The sequence below is a fragment of the Larus michahellis genome, chromosome 11 (assembly GCF_964199755.1).
Source record: "Larus michahellis chromosome 11, bLarMic1.1, whole genome shotgun sequence".
Lineage (NCBI taxonomy): Eukaryota > Metazoa > Chordata > Aves > Charadriiformes > Laridae > Larus > Larus michahellis.
Window position 1 is genome coordinate 2,113,726 of NC_133906.1, and position 19,262 is coordinate 2,132,987.

Sequence of the window (19,262 nt, forward strand, 5' to 3'; positions counted from 1 at the left end):
ACTTCCAAGGGGTGGCTGGAGCTCGGGGGGCTTCTGCTGTGTGTTTGGGGTTGTCAGGAGGAACCACGTGACAGCAATACCCCAGTGTATCAGGACACGGTCCCGCCAAGGGGACACTGTATGTACGTATCTGTGTGGGACATCCCAGAGCAGGCAGCAGCTGGGGCCAGGGGACAGAGGCAGAGAGAGACATGTACATTCATGGGTTTACGCAGTGAGGGGGTGGAAACACAGCAGAAAGACAACTGGTCACAGATGCAGGCTTTAGCACGTCCTTCCTAAAAAAAAACCCAGCTTGCTAACCCAGCAGACACAGGGGTGTCTGCGAGTGTTGTAACGCCATAGGAATTTACGTTGCAAGTTTGCGTAATGTTATAGTGGGTACAGCAGCAAGTGCTCTAAGGCACACGCACACATGCAGCAGTGGAGATGTCTGGGTAAACACCAACAGGTTTACCTTGTCTTCACTCATTCATTGAAAGTGTGGCGAAAACCGGCAGATGCTGGGGAGAGGCGCCGGCCAAGCTGCAGCCTGCAGCAGTCCTCTCCCCCGCCTCCAGAGCTACTGCTGAGTTGCAGGGATGGGTCACCCTGGCTGTGACCCCTCTGTCCCACTCATGCCCCACCTTGACTCTTCTGACGTCTTTTGATAGACTCACAGAACAGTTTGGGTTGGAGGAACCTTTTCAAAGATCATCCACTTAACCCCCCCTCCCCTGCTATAGGCAGGAACATCCTGCACTAGATAAGGTTGCTCAAAGCCCCGTCCAACCAGACCTTGAACACTTCTACAGTTTCTCTGGGCAACTTCTTCCAGTGTCTCACCACCCTCATCGTAGAACATTTCTTCCTTATGTCCAACCTAACCCTACCCTTTTTCAGTTTAAAACTGTTGCCCCTTGTCCTGTCATGACTGGCCCTGGTAGAAAGTCCTTCTCTGTCCTTACCCCTTTAGATATTGAAAAGTATGGTAAGATTTCTCCAGACCCTTCTCTTCTCCAGGCTGAACAACCTCAACTTTCTATGCCTTTCTCCATAGCAAAGCTGTTCCAGCCCTCTGACCATTTCTGTGGCCTCCTCTGAACCCGCTCTCACAGGTCCATGTCTGTCTGGTGCTGAGGACCCCAGAGCTGGACTCAGTGCTCCAGGGCAGGTCTCAGGAGAGCAGAGTAAAGGGAGAGAATCACGTCCCTCGACCTGTTGGCCATGTTGCTGCTGATGCAGCCCAGGATACATCTGGCTTTCTGGACTGCAAGTGCACAGTGCTGGCTCATGCCCCATTTTTCGTCCACCGGTATGCCCATGTCCTTCTCTGCAGGGCTGCTTTCAATCCATTCATCCTACATTGCCCCAGCTGAGGTGCAGGACCTTGCAGCTGGCCTTGTTGAACTTCATGAGGTTCATGTGGACCCAGTCCTCCAGCCTGTCCAGGTCCCTGGTGTTTCCCACCACAATACCTGCTTTTGCTGCCTTCCTGCGTACCATGCAGCAAGGGTCTCCCTATGCTCCTCTTCTCCATTCCCCACAGCATCTCCAGCCTCCTGTTTTCTCTGAGCCCCTCCCCAGCACCACTGTCATCCCACACAGCATCCCAGGCTGTGTCCAGCTCTGAACCAGCAGCAGAACAAGCAGCTTTTGCAATTTCCAGCCACCTGTGTGATGCCAAGCAGTGACAGATGAGCTTGCGGACCTAGCATGGCTGGCAACTGAGCCTTTCCCTAGCAGGAGACATCATGAGGGTCTTTCCCGGTTGATTTTCATGCAAGTGATGGAAGAGTGGCATATCAGAAACTTCCACCTCGCCATCGGATCTGGTTGAAAGCACTCAACAGCTTCCAGAACCCAGGGGTAGTTGAATGAGTGGATGGACAGCATGGGGGAAACAGGTTGAAAAAGAGAAAAGGAGACAGTTTTCAGGACAGTGTTACCTGGAGAACATGCAGCTCATGGGACATGCAGTGAAGCTGGTGGCACTACGATTCCTGGGGAAGGCCAGGAGCCCTGGGAGCACTTCTGGGCTGTGCAGGGTTCCCAGACTCAGCTTCTCATTGACAGGGGCAAGAGGAGCAGTAGAAATAACTGCCACCCTGGAAAGTTTAGGAAATAATTGTAATCCTCAAGTTTCCATCCCAAATGCACTCAAAGGTTGAAGCCAACAGTGGTATTTGCCAGGTCAGCTTCCACATGTTTTGCAGGTGGATCAAAAGAAGGGTAACAGTCTTTGGGCCAAAATTACTGCTTCTTCTCGTTTGCATTCATGTGCCTGTGCAGATGCTTGAGTATTGAGTGATTCCTCCAGGGCTTCTGCAGCACGCAGAGTACGGAGCTGCTCTCAGCTGCCATCCTGGGGCCTCAGGAAGGTGTGAGCAGAGCCTGGCAGCCTGGAAAATTGCGGCACCGTCTGGAGATCCCTTTGGGGTCATCACTTTGCAGGAACAGCCATAATCTAAGTGACACTGCGCCCACCTAAGGTTGAGAGCTGCTGTGCTTTAATGTGGGCTGTGGACCCCTGAGCGAAGGAGGAGTTGTGCTAGTAAAGGGGCTCTGCTCTGAAGGGAGAGTTCCGGCCCCCTCCCCCCAACAAAGCCTCTGGGGCTGCAGAGCTTAAAGCACCAGCTTGTGTCAGGTCCTGAGGAGCCTGGGAGAGAAATTGCCTTTCTGGGGAGTATTTGAGGTGGTTGTTTATGCCCAATGACGCAGCCCACGCCAGTCCCCAGCCTGTTTTTGTGGTTTTTGCTCAGAAAACACCTTGGAGGAAACCATGGAAGCCCAGCAAGAACCAGAGGGTCACGTCTGCCAGGTTTGGTGTTGCCCTGGTGGGTCTTGAAACAGGAAAGTTTGACGACGACTCAGAGGCTCATGGCTTTGAGGTGCTGGAGCATGTCCAAAGAAGAGCAACAGAGCTGGTGAGGGCTCTGGAGCACAAGCCTTATGAGAAGCAGCTGAGGGAGCTGGGGGTGTTCAGCCTGGAGAAAAGGAGGCTGAAGGGAGACCTTCTTGCTCTCTACAACTCCCTGAAAGGAGGGTGTAGCCAGGGGGGGTCGGTCTCTTCTCCCAAGGAACAGGCAATAGGATGAGAGGAAACGGCCCCAAGTTGCACCAGCTGAGGTTTAGACTGGATAGGAGGACAAATTTCTTTACTGACAGGGTTGTCAAGCATTGGAACAGGCTGCCCAGGGAAGTGGTTGAGTCACCATCCCTGGAGGTGTTTAAAAGAAGTGTAGACGAGGTGCTGAGGGACATGGTTTAGTGGTGGACCTGTCGGTGTTAGGTTTACAGTTGGACTCGGTGATCTTAAAGGTCTTTTCCAACCTAAATGATTCTATGATTCTATGACTGGGGTTTCCTATCAAACGCTGCAGAGAAAACGCTGCTTTAATGTATTACGGGGCTGCTCAGAGCCTGGCTTTGCTCTGAGCGTGGGCTGCAACCCCCTGGTGCAATTTTTAGAGTGGATTTGAGGCAGTGGGACAGGCAGGAGCTGTTTTGATGCTGGGAACAGGAGTTGTCCCTGGATAACTGCTCTCGTTCCCCACTTCCTGCAGAGCTGAGCCGATCCTGGGACTGGAAGCTGAAGGTTTTGTAGTGATGTGTCCTGGTCCCAACCCCACCTCTCCGTCCACAGCTAGGAGACCACAGAGTTGGTCCCCCATGGTGTGGACGATGCCTGTGAGCACTCCTGCTTGCAGGGTTCACCCTTTTGTCTAGTAACAGCCCAAATCTGAGCAGATTCAGTATTTGGGCTTCTTTCTACATCACACAGCCCTCTTAGCTGAATGTTTCCTTCCCTTATTGACCATTCTGGGCCAATAATCCCTTTATCTGCATTTGTGACGGCCCTTGAAGTCTGAGCCACCTGGATCCTGCCAGGCAGGACAAAAGCTGGGGAGTCTTTTATGGAAAAAGGGAAATATCCAAACAACGGGACGCACTTCTCATTCTGGAAAGCCCCCAGAATATCAGTAGTGTCACCATCACAATGTTATGTATAGAAATGCTATTTTAGGTAGTTTAGCAGGTGCTACGTGTATTAGTTTAATTTTCCTGTCTCCATCTGCTTCCTGCGCAGCTGAGCACATGCCACGGCCGGCTGCAGAGGCGCAAGGATCGGCCAAATAGACACAATAACCTTTCCAAAGAATTTCTCAAAATATCCTTCCTTGCGCATTTAGGGCATGGATGGCGGCAGGATGGGCTGGGCGAAATAATGCTCGTCTCAGCTTTGCCTCATCCAGGAGGGCTGGAAGAATCCCCTGGAGGGGGTACACTGCCCCTGGTCCCCCTTTTAGACACATCGTGGCTTATTGTTCTGCCTCCATGGCAGAGCAGCATCCCAACAGCTCCACTGGCTGGAAGTAACGACTCACGGGTGCTTTGGGAGGCTGCAAATCTTCCCCCCCGTTTGCCCGCTAACGATTTTCAATCCCATCTTTGCAAAATCATGATCTTAAAGCTGGGCCTCATCCAGGTCCTCTCCAGCCCTTGCAATTGCATTACAGAAGCGGCAGGGAATGTGTGGAGCTGAGGGAGCATGGGGGAAGGGCCAGCAGCATCGTCTGTTAAGGAAGGGAGAAAGGCAGGAAATTGTGGATATTTTGGAGCCGGTTCCATTTTTTCAGAGGCTGGGGGAGGTGGGAGGGTGGGGGGCTGTGGGAAGCTGGCATGGGTGGTGGGGCAGAGGTATACTGGCCCTGGGGCTGCATCTCCAGCCATGGGGTTGTGTCCCCAGCACGCCTCGAGCACGGCAGAGACTCAGCACCGGCAGGGACAGATCTGTTCCCTTTTGCTTGTCACTTTGCCAGCCGAGAAATGCGTGGGCTGAGATTTTTACTTCTGCTGCTGCCTCCGTCTGGAGCTGTGTGTAGGGAAATGGTGGGCAGGGGGCGCGGGGAGGGCTTGGGGGAAGCTGCGAGACTGGAAACAGCAGTGCAGGGGGGGTTAGGCACAGGGAGCAGCCTGGGGGGACCAGGGGCTGCCCAGGAATGGGGCTGAAGGAATGGGCTTGAAGATACCCCCTGGTCCTGGGAGGTGGGTGGGGAGGGGAGGGCAGAATGCTGCCCCAGCCAGGCTGCTGGGGTGGGGGTGATGGGAGAGTGGGAGCAGCAGCCAGAGCTGGGGAGCAAACGGGAGTGAAAGGGGAAGAGATTGGGAAGAGAAACAAACCCCAGCCACATCCCCCTTCACGGAGTGGGGAAGCCTGGAAGCAGCCAGGGCTGTGGGGTAGGAGCTCTGCTGGCCGTAGGAGCCAGAAAGCCCCAAATGAGAGAGAAGGGAGGATGTTGAGGGTATCCCAGGAAAATCCCCAGGCCAAGCGCTGCCGATGCCCTGCCAGGCAACCCTGGGGTGTCGGGTTCTCATCCCTGGGGTGCTGGGCTGTCCTCTCCAGTCCCTGGGGCTTTGACAGCGCTGCTCTGGCACGAATAATCTCCAGTTTGCTGTGGTGCTGCTACGGCTTGTGTTTCCAGCTGCAGAGCGAGGAAAACAATTTTTCAGGAATCCACCGGGCAGTTGTGCAAATAAATGTTTGCAGGGCCCTCGGCTGCCATAGTGACGAGCTCCATAGCAACCCCGCAAGGAAATGAATAATTCTGTGCTCGAAAGGGAAGTTAAAAAGGGATGCGGTGGCCAGAGGTGCCACAAAATAGCTGGTGAGGAAAGCACCCGGGTCCACCCTGTGCAGCTTGGGCAGATGCTCGTGGAAGCCCTTGACAATGGGGCAGCCTCACGATGCAGCATGGAGTGGGGCTGCGTCAAGGCTGCAGGACAAGCCTTTCATTTTGGCATTCCCTGGTTTCCAGGTAGCCAGGTTTAATGAAGACATTTGCGGGTCATGCGCTGGCTGTACCTGCCTCTGCTGGCACAGCCCCCATCCTGTGCTTCGTGCCCACCATGCCCTGAGCCCCCCTAAGACGCTGCATCCCTGGGTTTGTCTCAAACGTGGGTTTGCTTCCTTCCCTCCAGTCCTAGCTGTGCTGGAAACATTCCCGAAAATGAAAGCCAGCTCTTTTCTGAGCTTTGAAGTGTGGAGTAGAATTGAACAGAGAGAAAAAAAAAAATGTGTCCTATGGGGGGGATGGGTTTTTAGAAAAAAACCTATTGAGTCAACGGCATTTGTATTAAAAACAGCAAGTCCTTGGAATCATTTCCATAGGAACCAGCCCTCCCGTTCCGGGCAGCCTCCCCGCAGCAGCGCCCAAGGCTTCAGCTGAGTGGGGAGCAGTGCTGCAAGGGGGGGCTCCGAGGTCTGCCCGCCCCAGGCAGGGGGAGTAAGGGCAGGGCAGGCTGCTCGCTAGTAAATCAGTGATTCACAGCTCTGATTCACAATTCCATCCTATAGCTATGGAAGACGGCCAGGTCTGGTCATCAGCTGTGTGCCTTTTTTCCAATGCGAGCAGTTATTTTTGGGTGTTTTTAGATTACAGCACTTGTTTTTTTTTTCTGTGCCTTTGAATTCTGGATGATTGCACTGCAAGTAATTGAGGGACTTGAATTTCCTGCTTGGAGAAGTGAGCTCAATAGCGTTTTTTGCAACCCTAAGGCATTTCTAAACTAGCTTTTATGTGTGGCATCATGGGGAGCAGGCACACAGCTTTGAGCCTGTTCGTGGAAAATTTGGGAACACTGGGTGCAGCAGGTTTGCAGAAAAGGACCTGGGGGCCATCAGGTTGAACACCAGTCACCAGTACACCCTTGCCGTGATGGAGACTGACTGTATACTGGGTTTTACTGATAAGATTGTAGACAGCAGGTCAAAAGAATACATGGTTGCCCTCAACTTGGCAGTTAATGGGACCACACCTGGAGCTCTGTGCCCGGTTATGGGCTTCCAACTGCAACAAAGACATGGCCATAATGGGAGCCACTAAAATGATGAGAGGTCTGGAGCCTGTGGCAGGCAAGGAGAGGCTGGGAGAGCTCCTTCATCTTGGAGATGTGAGAGCTAGGAGAAGGGTCTCATTGCCATCTTCAGAGGTGCACAGTAAAAGGACGAGGGTCAATGGGCACATGTTGCAACAAGATAAATTTGGAGTAGAAGTTAGGAAACATTTTTCACCCAAGGGTGGTCAAACACTGGAACAGGAAGCCGGAGAGATGGAGAAGTCTCATACTTAAAATGTGGTTGCTCAGAGCCTTGAGCTTCTAATATAAAGTTGGATACATCTGAAAGCATGGCCCTGTTTTGAATGGGGTGTTGGACCAGAGACCTTCCAAGCTTCTTTAGGCTGGGTGCTTCATGTGCCTCTCCGTCTGAATCAGTCTGTGATTTTGTGATCCCACAGGGCATTAAGGGGATATAGGGGTCTGTCTGTCCCCCTGACACTGGGGTATAGCTGTAACGCGGGTGCCGGTGAAGTCATAGAATCATAGAATCATAGAATGGTTTGTGTTGGAAGGGAGCTTAAAGATCATGTAGTTCCAACCCCCCTGTCAAGCAGGTTGCTTGACCACCAGACCAGGTTGCTCAAAGCCCCATCCAACCTGGCCTTGAGCACTTCCAGGCATGGGGCATCCACAGCCTTCTTGGGCAACCTGTTCCAGTGCCTCACCACCCTCACAGTAAAGAATTTCTTCCTAATATCTAATCTAAATCTCACCTCCTTCAGTTTGAAACCGTTATCCCTCATCCTATCATTACACTCCCTGATAAAGAGTCCCTCCCCTTCCTTCCTGTAGGCCCCCTTTAGGTACTGGAAGGCCGCTATGAGGTCTTCCTGGAGCCTTCTCTTCTCCAGGATGAACACTTCCAACTCTCTCAGCCTGTCCTCATAGCATAGGTGCTCCAGCCCTCTGATCATCTTCATGGCCTTCCGCTGGACCCGTTCCAACAGGTCCATGTCCTTTCCATGCTGAGGACTCCAGAGCTGGATGCAATACTCCAGGTGGGGTATCACCAGAGCGGAGTAGAGGGACAGAATCACCTCCATCGACCTGTTGGCAATGCTGCTTTTGATGCAGCCCAGGATGCAGTTGGCTTTCTGGGCTGCAAGTGCACATTGCCTGCTCATGTTGAGCTTCTTGTCCACCAGCACCATGTCCACCATGTGAGTTCATGTGTGTTCACTCCCTCTCTAAGACAAGAAGAAAGGAAAAGGGTTTGAAAAACTGCCCATCTCCCCATCCTCTGGAGATGAATCTCTCTCTGCTCACTGGTGACATGGGGTCGCCCTTCCCTGGGAGCACACATCTCTAAAACATGAGCTCAAACCTGAACAAGATCCACATGTTTCTTGGTACAGCCGTTCCTCTTGTGCCGTGCTCTGGAGGGGTTGGACTGTGTTGCACAATGCCCTCCCAGGCTGCAGGGACTGACCATGGCCCTTCTTTCCTCCCCGTCCAACTCAGCCCTGGGCAGGTCTGGTGCTCGGTAGTGGCTGGCTTTCCTGTCTGTGCCTGCAAGCAGCCATGGGGCCAAGGGTCATTGAGGTGGAGAGTGAAGACCCCTAGTTAGGGAGCTCAGTGAGGTTGGGGGTCCTGGTACTACCTCCCAGGTGAATGTCCTGGCCGCAGGGTGAGCCTTTCCTTCCATGTGTTCCCGCTGTCCTAGGGCATGGAGGCCCAGCTTTGACAGGAGGCAGGAGAAGCTTCTGTCCAGTGCAGCCCATTGCCCAAAGGAGAGGTGGGAGGGGAGGAAAGAGTCTCTTGGGAGGTGGAAAATGTGACGCTGGCACTGCCACGTCAAAGAGGGAGTTGAACCTGAGCCTCCGATTTCAAAACACAGTTCAAACCACTGGAATATTACAATTTAAGAAAGAAATGGATTTGGCACTTGCTTGTGCTTTCCCTTTCCCCATTCCCGGATCCCATCAGCATGCTGGGGCAGCCCTCAGAGCCACGAGCAGCTGCTCGGGAGGCACTGGGGTGTTCCTGGCCATCTTTTCTCCAACCCTGAAAAACCCGGGAACCTCAGTTGCCAGCCTGGGGGGGCAGCTGGTGGGGCAGCAGCTGCTGGGGTTAACTGGTGGCTGAATGGGTTGTGGTTTGCAATGGGTTTTAGGTTCCTAAGTCCTTTATTGGATCTAGCCCGGGGCTCTATTCCCAGCCCTGCCTGTGACATTAACAGGTCACTGCAGCCCTAGGGCTGTCCCCACCCTGTCCTCGCTGCCTGCACTGCCTGCGCTGCCTGCACACAGCTCCCTGACACAACACCGAGCGCAGGGCAGCGGTACCCACCTCTGCAGAGTCTCGGCACAAGCATCATGCAAGTGCTGAAATCAGTTTGCGAGGCGAGCAAGCCTCGCTTCTGGCCTTCTTGAAACTGTGCCACCACACGTGTCGCGGAGGATGGATATAAATAGTTTTCAGGATGCCCTGGGTTGCAGCAGACGGCAGGTATTTCAGAAGCAGCGCTGTTGGCAGTGTCATGCCGGGGCAGCCTCTGCTACATTAGGGATTGTTTGCATCTTCCATAGATAAAAACCAGTGTGAGAGCAGTGCCCTGTGCCTGGCTGGGGATGGATCAGCCAGGCGATGCAGAAGGGGAAGGAACAGGATGATAGTGTGGTCTTGGCACTCCCACATGCCTCCCTTACATACAGATCTTGTGTTTCAGAGGGAGTTTGCCCATCTATTACCCCTCACTGTGTCCATACCAAGCTGAGCAGGGCTGTGTGGGGTCTGATCAGAGCTCACGGGCACTCTCATCCATCCTGTGCAGTTTTTCTTCATGTGTGCAGGACATTTGCACAGGGAGGATGGGGAAGGCTCTTGTGCATTCAGGGCTCCCCTCCTTGTAGAGCTTTTATGCAGCTGCCCACACTACAAGGTCACTGTGGTAGATAACAACCTCCGAGGATGTGCCTGTGGGTCTGTCCCATTTCCAAAATATTGAGCCTGTCCTGTGTGTGAGGGCTGCAGCGGGTGCAACTGTTGGGAGCACTCAGGCAGCAGGATGCTCGGTGTGGTGGTAAAGAGCCCATCTGCCGCCCAGCGTGCGGTGTTGAGTTGGCGGCGGCAGTGCCTGCGTTGGCATTTGCAGCACAGGGGGTGCTGAGCATTCGAGCATAGAGCTGCCATGCTGGAGCTGGGGCAGATCTCAGCTCCTTGAGCCTGTCTGATCAGGGCTTTGGGGTCTGGCAGCTCCTGGGTGCAACGGCTGGGTTCATGACGGTAAAGGAGGAGGCTACCTCTGTGCCTTGCAGCCTGGTGGTTTGAACACTTGCCTGGGAAACGGGCTCAGGTTTCTCCAAGGGGAAGGGCTTTCAAACCCCCAAATCTCACTTCTGGAGAGCTCCCAGCTGCAAGAGCGGGGCAGCCCTCATCCCAAGTGAGCCAGCGCACAACCAAGGGACAGATCCTGGCATCCCAGTGGGCAGAGCACTCAGCTGAGAGAGACCGGTGGTCTGAATGATGTGGTCACTTAAGGTCAGAGCAGAAGAGGACCCAGGAAGCTGGTGAGATGTTTAGGTGTCTCTGCTGGAGGCAGTGAGGTGCTAGGGGGGCTCTGGGAGCACAGCCCTGACATGGAGAGGAAGTGTTACCAGTGAATGGTGGCCAAGCACAGCTGGCACCTGGCAAATGTGAAAGCGGGGCTTGTTAGACTGTACACAGACTGCTGATTGTAACCTCTGTCACAAATCCTCCTTAATCAAAGCCTGGGAGCATCCCCAGAGTTTTCCCAGGCAGATCTGTGGTGCTCAGCCCCCCCATCATCCAGCCTCAGGGAACAAAGGTGGGCACCCATCTCCCTTCTCTCAGCGTTGCTTCGACCTCCCCAGGACTGTTTGCTGACAGGTCTGTAGAGCTGGCAGCTGCTCTTGGACTCCTTTCAGAGCAGGTTTCATGGTGCTGGGCAACTGGCTCTGTGGGATCCCAAATCCCATCACGCTGTGGAGTTTTCTCACCCTCAGTCTCCCAAATGAAGCTGCAGACCAGATGTGTGACCTGAAATTGCTTGAAAGGGTCATCCCCTCACATGGTCTGCAAAAGGAACAGAGGACCTGGTTGTACAAGGGTGCGTGCAGCTCTGGGACTTTATGACCAGCATTTTTTTGCGGTATTATTTTGGTGGGAAGGCACCTAGGGGGGGTTTTGAGGAGTTGAGGTACTGGCTATCTCTGAAGTCAGCAGGAGTTAGGTAGGTGTTGCTGAAAACACTGCTGAACCCTCCTCAAGTGCTTTTGGTGTTGGTGGTTACTCTTCAAAAGCCTGGAGAGGGATGGAGACCTCTGAAAGTGTTTTGATTCTTGAGTGTTATTTAATAGAAGGGTTTAAAGCCTGCAAACTCCTCTCTGCCAGTAGTCAAGCCCGCAGCCTTGGCTTCTCGTGCTCCCTGACATGTCTACTCCTCCTTATGGAGCTGCAGTAACTTGCTGTTTCTTTTCTTTTCCCATAGCTCCCAGAATGGAGAGGAAGGTGGAGCCTGGCCGAACAACCAGTTTGACACGGAAATGCTCCAGGCCATGATCCTGGCTTCAGCAAACGGTTGGTCTCCATTCCATGTGGGAAAACCATGGCACTTGCTCTCGCGTGGACATCTCAGATGCATGCCATTAGATAAGATGCTGGTGGGACTTATGTATATGGGTTATTTGGGGTGGCTTCAAAAGTGCTTCAGCAGTTGCTGGTGGAAAAGCACTGCCCTCTGTGTTACCAGGCAGAGGAGAGGGATCGGGAAGTATTAAGGCAGAGGAGATACCAGATAGTCATCGGCATCAGACATACTGTAGGCATGGGTACTTCTTCCACCCAAACTATGTTATCTGTGTATGACAGAATGTTATCTGGATCGCGATGTGGTTGTGTTCCACAAAAAAGCTGGTCTTGAGCCGATATTTTATAAACTACTTGGTTCCTTAAGGTCACAGTAAATGAAATATCTGCTATGTGGCAACTTGCTGTAAGGTGAGGAGGTAGGAAGCCTGGAAGATTTGCTTATGGCTAGAGGCTCGGTCAGGAATACAGTAAATGCCAGACTCAGTATCCCCAACAAACCTCATGTCTAGAGATGCCGGCGTGTGCTCCCTGCTCACGCTGGTCCCTCCGCCAAGCTGCGGGCTCGCCAAGGTTTGCCCCACCGGCTGCTGCTGGCTCTTTGCAGTTGTAATCACTAGGGTTTGCTTTGGGGGTCATTTTGAGTTGGTTTGTTCAGGTTTATGGCCATGCCATACGGAAGCAGTGAGCAAGGAGGCGTGTTCCCATGCACCCACGGTCTCCATGGCTTTGTATAAAAGATATGCGCAACTGTCACTCTGTGCAGCACTACGGATAAAGAGGCTGGTTTTCATACAGCTTTTGTTTATAAATACCTCCAAGTCTTTTCCCCTTTGATTTAAAAATAGAAGCAACAGCACAGCCATAAAACCCTGCGCAAAATGCTTAGGATGTTTCCTTTGAGCTGTTGGGAGAGAAGGAATCTGGGGGAGGAGGGGATGGCTTTGCTGTTACTTTCTTGGAAAGCTGCTGCAGCTGAACTTTGCTGCTCTGCAGACACCAGGCAGGCTGGAGACACAGCTGCCGTGGCCAGGGAAGGGGACGAAGGTCTTGGGCAAGGGAGTTGTTTACACTCAAGGGAAAGAAACAATGCGAAAAAGTGTCTCTGCTCTGAAAAACGACTATGGAAAAATAGCCGCTGGGGCTGCATGTGGTTATCATCACTCCGTGCCTCCAGATCCGGTTTCCTTACTCGCAAATAAAGCTGTTTTTCTGACTGCTGCTTGAGAGTCCCCAGGATCAGAGAGCTGAGCGGGTCCCTTCCAGGTTAAGCACCGGCTTCCGTGTAGCCCCAGGCCCTATTGCAGCAAATCTCCCCCAATCCACAAGTCTCAAACAGTCCTAACCTCTCCCACGACTTCAGTCTGCCCAGGGGGTTAATTTTAATCAGATCCATCCACTAGATAAGGGCATTCCCTGCTGCAGCCCTAGGGAGAGGATGGCTCCATCCACTCCATCCTTTTCTGGCCCCTGCTGGTCCCTTGCTGCGCTGGCTGGGGACACAGCACAAGCTTTGTCCACCAGCACTGTCTTTTCATGTCTCCCCTGCTCCCTGTCCCCCCCTTTTTTCTCTCACTCATTAAGCTAATAGTGTTGATTGGAGCAGGCTTTGATGAGGGGCAGTGCTAATTGCCCATTAAGCTTTGTGCTGCCCATCGTTGGGTAATGTTTCCTGGTTATTTAAATGGTCCTTATCTCTTACTGTCACCTGCTGAACTCAGTTTGAGCTCCGAGGTGGTGGGTGGGACACAATGACACAGGTGATGGCACTGTGCCGTTTGTTCGCCCGCTCCTCTGAGCATGAGCTGCTCCCACACAGGGTGGTCGATGATGGCTTGCACGACACGACATCAAGCCCATGCTCAAGTCTGCGTCGAGCAGAGACCACCCGGGAGGCAGAAATTCCTCTGCTGCTGTTCTGGTCCATGAGCCAGGGATGCCCCGCCCCCACCTCAAAAAGGGGCTAGTGATGCCCTGCCCGCATCCTGACCCTGTGCCAGGGGTTATCCTTCGCTTCAGCAAGAGGCAGAGCTGGCCCTGCCACGCCAACCCTCTGCCGACCCAGTCACTCTGAGGGTTAAATCACTTGCCCAGTGGTTAAATCACCCTCCCACACCAGAGTGCCTGGCGACCTGGTTTCTCCCCAGGGTTGCAACCCTGTTGTAGGGCTTCTGCCTCCCTTCCCGGGCTCCCTTCCTCTGGATCTTCCTCCCTTAGAGCTGGGAACAACGTGAAAAGCCAGTGTTTTGAGCCATCTAAAAGGGCAGAGGCAGCTGCTGAGACAGACCAAGGAGCGCAGATGCTCCAGGACACCAGACACTGAAGGGCAGACATCCTGTCCTTAAAATACTCTGGCTTCCAGCGAGAATTTAAAGGGGTGCCATGAGATGGCGGGAGAGCAGACAGGCAGCCCGAGGAGGTCCTTCTCCCCAGCTCCACTCCCCACGGGGCAGGGGCAGTCGTTCTATATTCGGTTCTCCTGAAAGCCCCACCAGCAGCTGCAGCAGCACATGCTGCCTCAAGCCTCTCCTCCCCTCTGCTTATGAGGGCGATGGAGCCCCTCACTGGTTATTTTTGCCAAAGTCCAAATTCTTATTTTCCTCCTCAGGACTGTTTGGGATAATGGCTGGCTGCTGGTAAAGGCTGAGCGTAACCTTTCCAGCAGCAGCAGCAGCTGAAGTGCCCTCCCTGCTTGGCAAGAGCAACTCGGTGCCCATTTATAAACCTCTATTGTCCCTGTTCTCTCTTCTTTTCAGCTTTAATGTCAATGTTACCTAGAAACAGCCCTTTGCTCCTACCCTGGACCAACTGGCAGGCTGGGAACTTCACAGGCGGCTTTTTCTCCCCCGTGAAAGCTGTGCTGTGACTGCAAACTAGTTCATGGGGACCGGTTGTCCCAGATGCCACTGGGAGCCCCCAGCCTCCTCACTGCCCTGGTGCAGCTGGGATTGTCCAGGAGGGAAGCAGGGCAGCGGCACCCAGTGGGGAGGCCACAGGAGAAGGTGCCCAAGCCCACCAAGCCCCCAGCTGGGCTGTATCCAGCTGGGGGAGCCCAGAAAAAAGATCTTCCCCGCTGCCAAAGGTCATAGTCCACCTGTGAGGTGGTCCCTGGCTGCAGCCTGGCCTGATAGCACATCTCCAGCCATCCCATAACACCCCAACAGATGTGGGGTTGAGTTGGTTGTTAGTGTAACAAGCTACTGATGAGACAAACGAGGCTTAGTGATAAATATCACTAACTGTATACACACGTCTCCTCCAGCCTTCCTCCAACCCAAGGTCCTCAAAGTCCCACCGGGTCTGAGACCCATTTAATGGGGACTGTAGAAAAGTTCTGCTGGCGAATGTGGAAAGCGAAACGGCAGTTCCCAGTGTTTCGCTGTGTTTGTACACTCTCCTGTGCGCCCCCCGTCCCCGTTACACAATATCTTGCCTGTTTTCAGACTCGCTATGTGTTTTCCTCCTCCAGCAGAGCAGCTGTAACTTTTCAAACTGCAGTTGCTTCATGCTTCCGACCTCTGCGAGGGGATGCGGATGCAGCAATATTTCAGGGGGTTGGTGGGATGTGGCCCAGCTTTTTGTCTAGCTTTCTGGCTGGTTTAACCACCTCCATCTGCTCAGGGGAAAGCAAAGGCAACACGGAGGCGTGCACAGCTCTGGTCTGGAGCGAGGAAAAACACGAGAGGATCAGCCCACGTTCTCTGCTCATTGCTTTTCTGTATTCCCTCAGTCTTTCCACCTCAAAAAGGAGGGAGTAACAGCCCCGGACTCTGCCTTGGGCCCTTCAGGTGCCCTCACTGGGTTTCTCCAGCCTCCCAGGAGAGCGTGTCGATAGCCCCATACATGAAGCAGTGAAAAGGCTGAGATGGGACCCACAGTATCCGATGCAGAGACAGAGTTTTAGCAAATTATTTCTCAGCAGGGCGCTGCAAGGATCCCACCCTCAGCCGTGCTGGGGCAGCCATGCCAGAGCAGATTGCTCCGCCGCTCATGGCAACAGCGTCGCTCGTGCCCTGCCGTCCCCCCCCCGTGCTCATCTCTCCCCCTGCCTCCACGCATCTCCCCGGTCTCCATCTGCTCTCTACCTCCCAGCAGTGCCCCAGCAACCCAGGGTGGGGGGGGATCCCTAGGGTGGGGGGGGATCCCTGTGCCCTTCTCCGCCCCTGCGCTTGCTCTTGCCATGCTGGGGCTTTGCACAGCAACAGGAATGAATTTGCCTTCCCCTCCCCCTGCTCCCAGATCTGGATCATCAGACGTGCGCTTCGGCATTGATTCGCTTGGTGCTCGGCTTCCTAGAGCCATTTTGTGGTATTGCAGGGGAGGGATTTTCTTTCTCCTCGCATGTGCTCAGCTCCCTGGATAAACCTGGCGGGAGAAAGACTGGGGGCAGGGTTTTAAATGCAGCGGAAAAAAAATTAAAATATTGGATTTCCCTTAATGCATTACTAATGGTTGTGGCTGTACAATATGTTTGTAATGGGCTGCTTTCGGAGGGGGTGTGTGTTTTTCTGCAGAGGCAGCAGCCAGGGAGGGGACCAGAGCAGCCAGCATTGGGCAGGCAGGGAGGGACAGGCAGCCCCGTGGCTGCTGAGGGCAGAGGAGAGGTTGCCCTACCCCAGCCAGCCTCCAGCCCCAAATCCCAAACTTTTGGCAATGATGTGAGACGGAAACAAGGAATTTCGGTGCCAGTGATGCCGTGCTCCCCAGCATGCATGTCGTAGCCATCCCATGGAGTGACAGGTCTGAAGGGTAGTAAAGGTTGGTGGCGCCAAGGTCTGGGTTTGTCACCCGGTGGGAGCCTTTTGGGGCTGCTGGGGCTTGGGGTGGTCCCTGGCTGGCACTAACGATCTGCCCTTCTCTTTTGCCCCCCCTGCCTCCGGCATCCCCCACAGAAGCTGCTGATGGCAACTCGACCCTGGGCGGCGGGACGGGCACCATGGGGCTGAGCGCCCGCTACGGCCCCCAGTTCACCCTGCAGCACGTCCCCGATTACCGGCAGAACGTCTACATCCCGGGCAGCACTGCCACCCTCACCAATGCTGCCGGCAAGCGCGATGCCAAGAGCGCCGGCTCCTCGGGAGGCAACAAGAAGAAATCCGGGAAGAAGGAGAAGAAGTAGAAAAGAAGAAGGAGACCTTAGAGCTACAGGGCAGCCGGCTCCAGCACTCCCCCCAAATCACAGCCCAGGCCGGAGGATGAATGTCAATTTTTTTTTTTTTGATGCAAAAAGTAGGAAACGCTGCTGCGAATGTATCTCCTCATCATCAGAGCTAGGAGCAGGGTCTCGCTGCTGTTAGGTCTCATGATGAAAACCAATCCGTAAGCTAAACCGAACGCAAACAAGTGCCCTGTGAATAATTGCTAACATTTTATACGATCCCTCGGGTATTAGAATATGCAAGGGCGGAAGGTCTTCTGCCACATCTTTGGATCCGATTTGCTCCCAGATAGTCTGAGAAAGGCACAAAGCTTGTGCTTGACTTTGCCCAGTGTAAATAATTTTAACGCGGATCTTTTAATTTATAGGCCTTCGATCATATTTTTTTGGAAAGGAAAAGGCAGCTCCTAGCTTAAAGCCCATGCTCCAGTTCTTTGCTCTTAAACTTTCCATTAGTAAAAGTCACCCTGAGTTAATGCTAGCGATGGATTTGTTGCTGAGAAGTTGGTAGGGAGTGCTTCAGTTCCTGCTTACCTGTTACCCGGAAAAAAAATAATAAGTAAGTGTTTATATTGCATGAGTCAAAGGGAATATGGCAAAGCTGCATCCTAAATATTTTTCTTTTTTAGAAATGCAACCACCAATGGCCTGAAATATGAGACAAAAACAAAAGAAACCAACACCCTCCTGATAGCTGGGAGGTAGGGAATTCAATGAGGAGTGTGCCGAGGTGTGCGGCAGCTGCCCCAGCGGTTCTAGGGGTCTCCGAAGAGCAGACACATCTCATCCCTTCCTTGCAGTAAATATTTATGTGTACAGTCAATGTTCTTCTGGAATTAAAGCTAAGAGAGTCTCGCTCCCCTGCGGCCAGGCTCCTTTCAGGCAGCCAACTGGCCGAGTCCCCGCCGAGGGGACTGGGGGGGGATGAGGATGCTTCACGTTTCTGCACACTGTGTCTGCATGCACGTCCTTCACCTCACACCTGCACTAGCGCAGTTAGCTCCACGGACCCACCGAAGTCCTCGCATGCCCACGCAGCATGGTGTGAACGTGCCGGCAGCTGCCCGAGTCTCCGTGCTGGGGCTGCCTTGGGGAGGGGTGGGGGGGTTGGGTGGTAGGATTGGTCAAACAGGGGTAGGGAAACTCATTGCTTCTTATTTGGGGTGCAGACCCCAAATAAGGGGGTTGTTTGGGGTCTCGCCCAAAGGGGTGAGATCCGCAGAGCTGCCAGCACGTGGCTTTGGTGCAGAGTTGGCAACCGAGTAAGTGACAGTTGGTTGGGTGGCGCCTGGGGACCAGATCTGGAGGAGGGACCTGAGAACTGGGGGGCGAGTACAGGGTGGTGCCGCAAAGCTGGCAATCCGGAGCAACAAGGGACAGGGGTCGCGTGGGACCACGCCAGGCCAGCCCGGGGCAGGTGATGCTCCTGCTGGCTTTGGGCTTTCCACCCCGAGGAGGGAATCAAAGGATAAGGAATAGAGTTTCTCCATGTGCCCATCACCCTTGCACCGGGCCGGCTTCCCATATCAAAGCAGCTCTGAGCCCCCCCCAGGAAGGCAGAGAGGGGCTTTGTGTAGCTAGAGGGAGGAGAGGGGCTGCGGGATGGCCAGGAAGGGGCCACGCCGGGTTTCCCAGGGGGTGTGTGTGTTGTTTTACCCCTTTTTAATCACTAACACATAACTCACCCGAGCAGATCCAGCCCTCTCAGCCAGGCTCCGGCATGGCAGCAGTCACCCCACCGCCACCCCCTCCCCAAACCCAGGGCAGCAGGAGCAACCGCCGTGTTTCTTCCGGATCCAGCCACCTCCGGCGCTGGCTGTGCTGGGAGCGGTTCCCACCCTGTCCCCCGCAGCTGCCACCTGTCCCCCCCCCCCCCCCCCCAGAAATGCTGTAGCTGAATCGTAGTCTTTATATTTCTTTTTAATCTGCAATCTGAGGTAGCGTAGTGCGTGTCGTGTATTTAGTGGCGTGTTATTTTTAATCTCGGTAACTAACTTGTGAACACCAGTATTTTCAATTTTCTCTGTATCCTCTTTCCATGTGGTCTGTGCTCCGAGTGTACGTGAAATGAAACACGTTTGCCCTTTCAATGTGTCTAATATTGAATTATACTTATATATTATATATATGCTTATATCCTTCTTATACCCATATAGACCAATGTCGATGTGTTACACGCAAGTTTTATACTCTAATATTTATATTGCTTTTTTTTCTTTGGGAAAAAAAAAATAATAAAATGGTTTCTTCTGAATCAATGGTATTTATTTCCAGTGGGAAGAGGGGGGCAGAGATGGGGGCCGTCCATCCTGATGCTGCCGCTGTGCCGAGGTGGCTGACGGGGCGGTGGTTCAGCCCCAGCCTGGCTCCGAGAGCGCGGATGCGCTTGGACACCCCTGTCCTTGCATCCCCCAGGCCTTTGGGTTGAGGGTGACATGGCTGTGGGTGCCACTGGTATGCTCCACGCTGGCATTTTTGGGGAAGGGCAGGGCAGAATGTGGCACACCCCACCAAGGAGACCACGGTGTCCACAGCTACAGCTCTGAAGGGATCCAGTTGCCCTTCCCCATTACTGGCAGGGATCTGGTCACCCATCCCTAATTTTGGGGGATCTGTTAACCCAGTGGGTTCCCCAGCCCCGGTGGAGATCTGATAACCCTTCCCCATCACTGGC

At 53.6% G+C, this 19,262-nt stretch overlaps 1 protein-coding gene across 17 annotated transcripts in view; it reads left to right on the forward strand.

Moving 5' to 3' along the window:
* Window positions 1-18,842, forward strand: part of LOC141749887 (protocadherin gamma-C5-like) — a 280,377-nt gene extending 261,535 nt beyond the window's left edge. For 12 of the 17 annotated variants that reach the window (XM_074604147.1, XM_074604140.1, XM_074604133.1 and 9 more), the window contains exons 3-4: window positions 11,333-11,421; window positions 16,323-18,842. In XM_074604147.1, the coding sequence (XP_074460248.1) occupies window positions 11,333-11,421; window positions 16,323-16,549 (316 nt within the window). In that variant the 3' untranslated portion in view covers window positions 16,550-18,842. The remainder of the gene's footprint in view (window positions 1-11,332; window positions 11,422-16,322) is intronic. The other 5 variants (XM_074604132.1, XM_074604142.1, XM_074604137.1 and 2 more) reach the window with 1 other exon arrangement.
* The last annotated feature ends 420 nt before the right edge of the window (window positions 18,843-19,262 follow it).